A 961-nucleotide genomic window follows, 5' to 3' on the forward strand; every position below is an offset into this window, starting at 1 on the left:
GAGCAAGTCCAGCAAGCTAGTTGGTCGGGTGGGATCAACGTCGATTTCGAATCCATCCAACGCCTCGAAGCATAACAGCCGAGATGCTTACGGGGAGAACCTCAACGCCTTGACAAACCGGATGCTCAAACAAGTGGCTGGTTCAACTGGCGGTCGAAATACCAAGACGAAGAACGATCAGTTCGTCACTCTACTGAATAGGACTCTCTCCAAGGAGGATAGTCGCGTCATTACGGAGTGTACCAAGCTGATAGTCACTGGAGGACAGTCGCTTATCGATGACCAGCTACGGAGTATCCTGCGCAGAGTTTATCGAATTCTTTGGGGAACCGGTAGCCAAAGTCACAGGGAGTTGATTGAACGTTTCGACGATATGGCAAGACGTGTGAAGAAGAATCCACGAGTGCCGGTTCTATGGCGACAAGTGATGGAGGAGTCTAGTGCATCGCAGCCAGCTGCAAAGAGGGCCAAGTTTGATCCGACACAAGTCCAGCAGGTTCCCCGTTGAATACATGCAGAAATTCACTCACTCAAGTTTCATATTTTCTTCTGTTTATGTTGCCAAGTGTGTCAAAGTTTTCACCGGTTATACAGTTCTCGCTATTGCTCACGTGTGGAAAACGTTGTCACAAATAGCACGCTATTTCCCCAAGCAATTGACTAAATTGTGAGGCTCTTCCCCCCACAACGAGCATCTCGATACGAAACGGGAGAAACCGATAGAGAGCAAGATGACTATTGGAATCAGTCGATTGATGTTCAGTGTTGGTTGAGGAATATCTGCTCAAGGAATTGCAATAGTGTGAGTGTAACTATTGTTTCGTAGGAAGTCCCATCATCATACTTGCGCTCATCTTCTTGCAGTATGAGATTGGTATCACCGTTAGAAAAAAGAAAGTGAAAACTTAGTCATTGGCTCGAGGCATGGTGGCTCCCTCTTCCTGTGGCATTCACAGTCGTT

At 47.2% G+C, this 961-nt stretch overlaps 1 protein-coding gene across 1 annotated transcript; it reads left to right on the forward strand.

Moving 5' to 3' along the window:
• Positions 1-121: 121 nt before the first annotated feature.
• On the forward strand, positions 122-508 carry Pmar_PMAR001640 (hypothetical protein; the record flags this gene model as incomplete). Its single annotated transcript, XM_002771143.1, has 1 exon — positions 122-508. One exon carries the CDS (start codon positions 122-124, stop codon positions 506-508), a length of 387 nt encoding a protein of 128 aa, XP_002771189.1.
• Between the last annotated feature and the right edge of the window lie 453 nt (positions 509-961).

The sequence above is a fragment of the Perkinsus marinus genome (genome assembly GCF_000006405.1).
Source record: "Perkinsus marinus ATCC 50983 genomic scaffold scf_1104296963528, whole genome shotgun sequence".
Classification (NCBI taxonomy): domain Eukaryota; phylum Perkinsozoa; order Perkinsida; family Perkinsidae; genus Perkinsus; species Perkinsus marinus.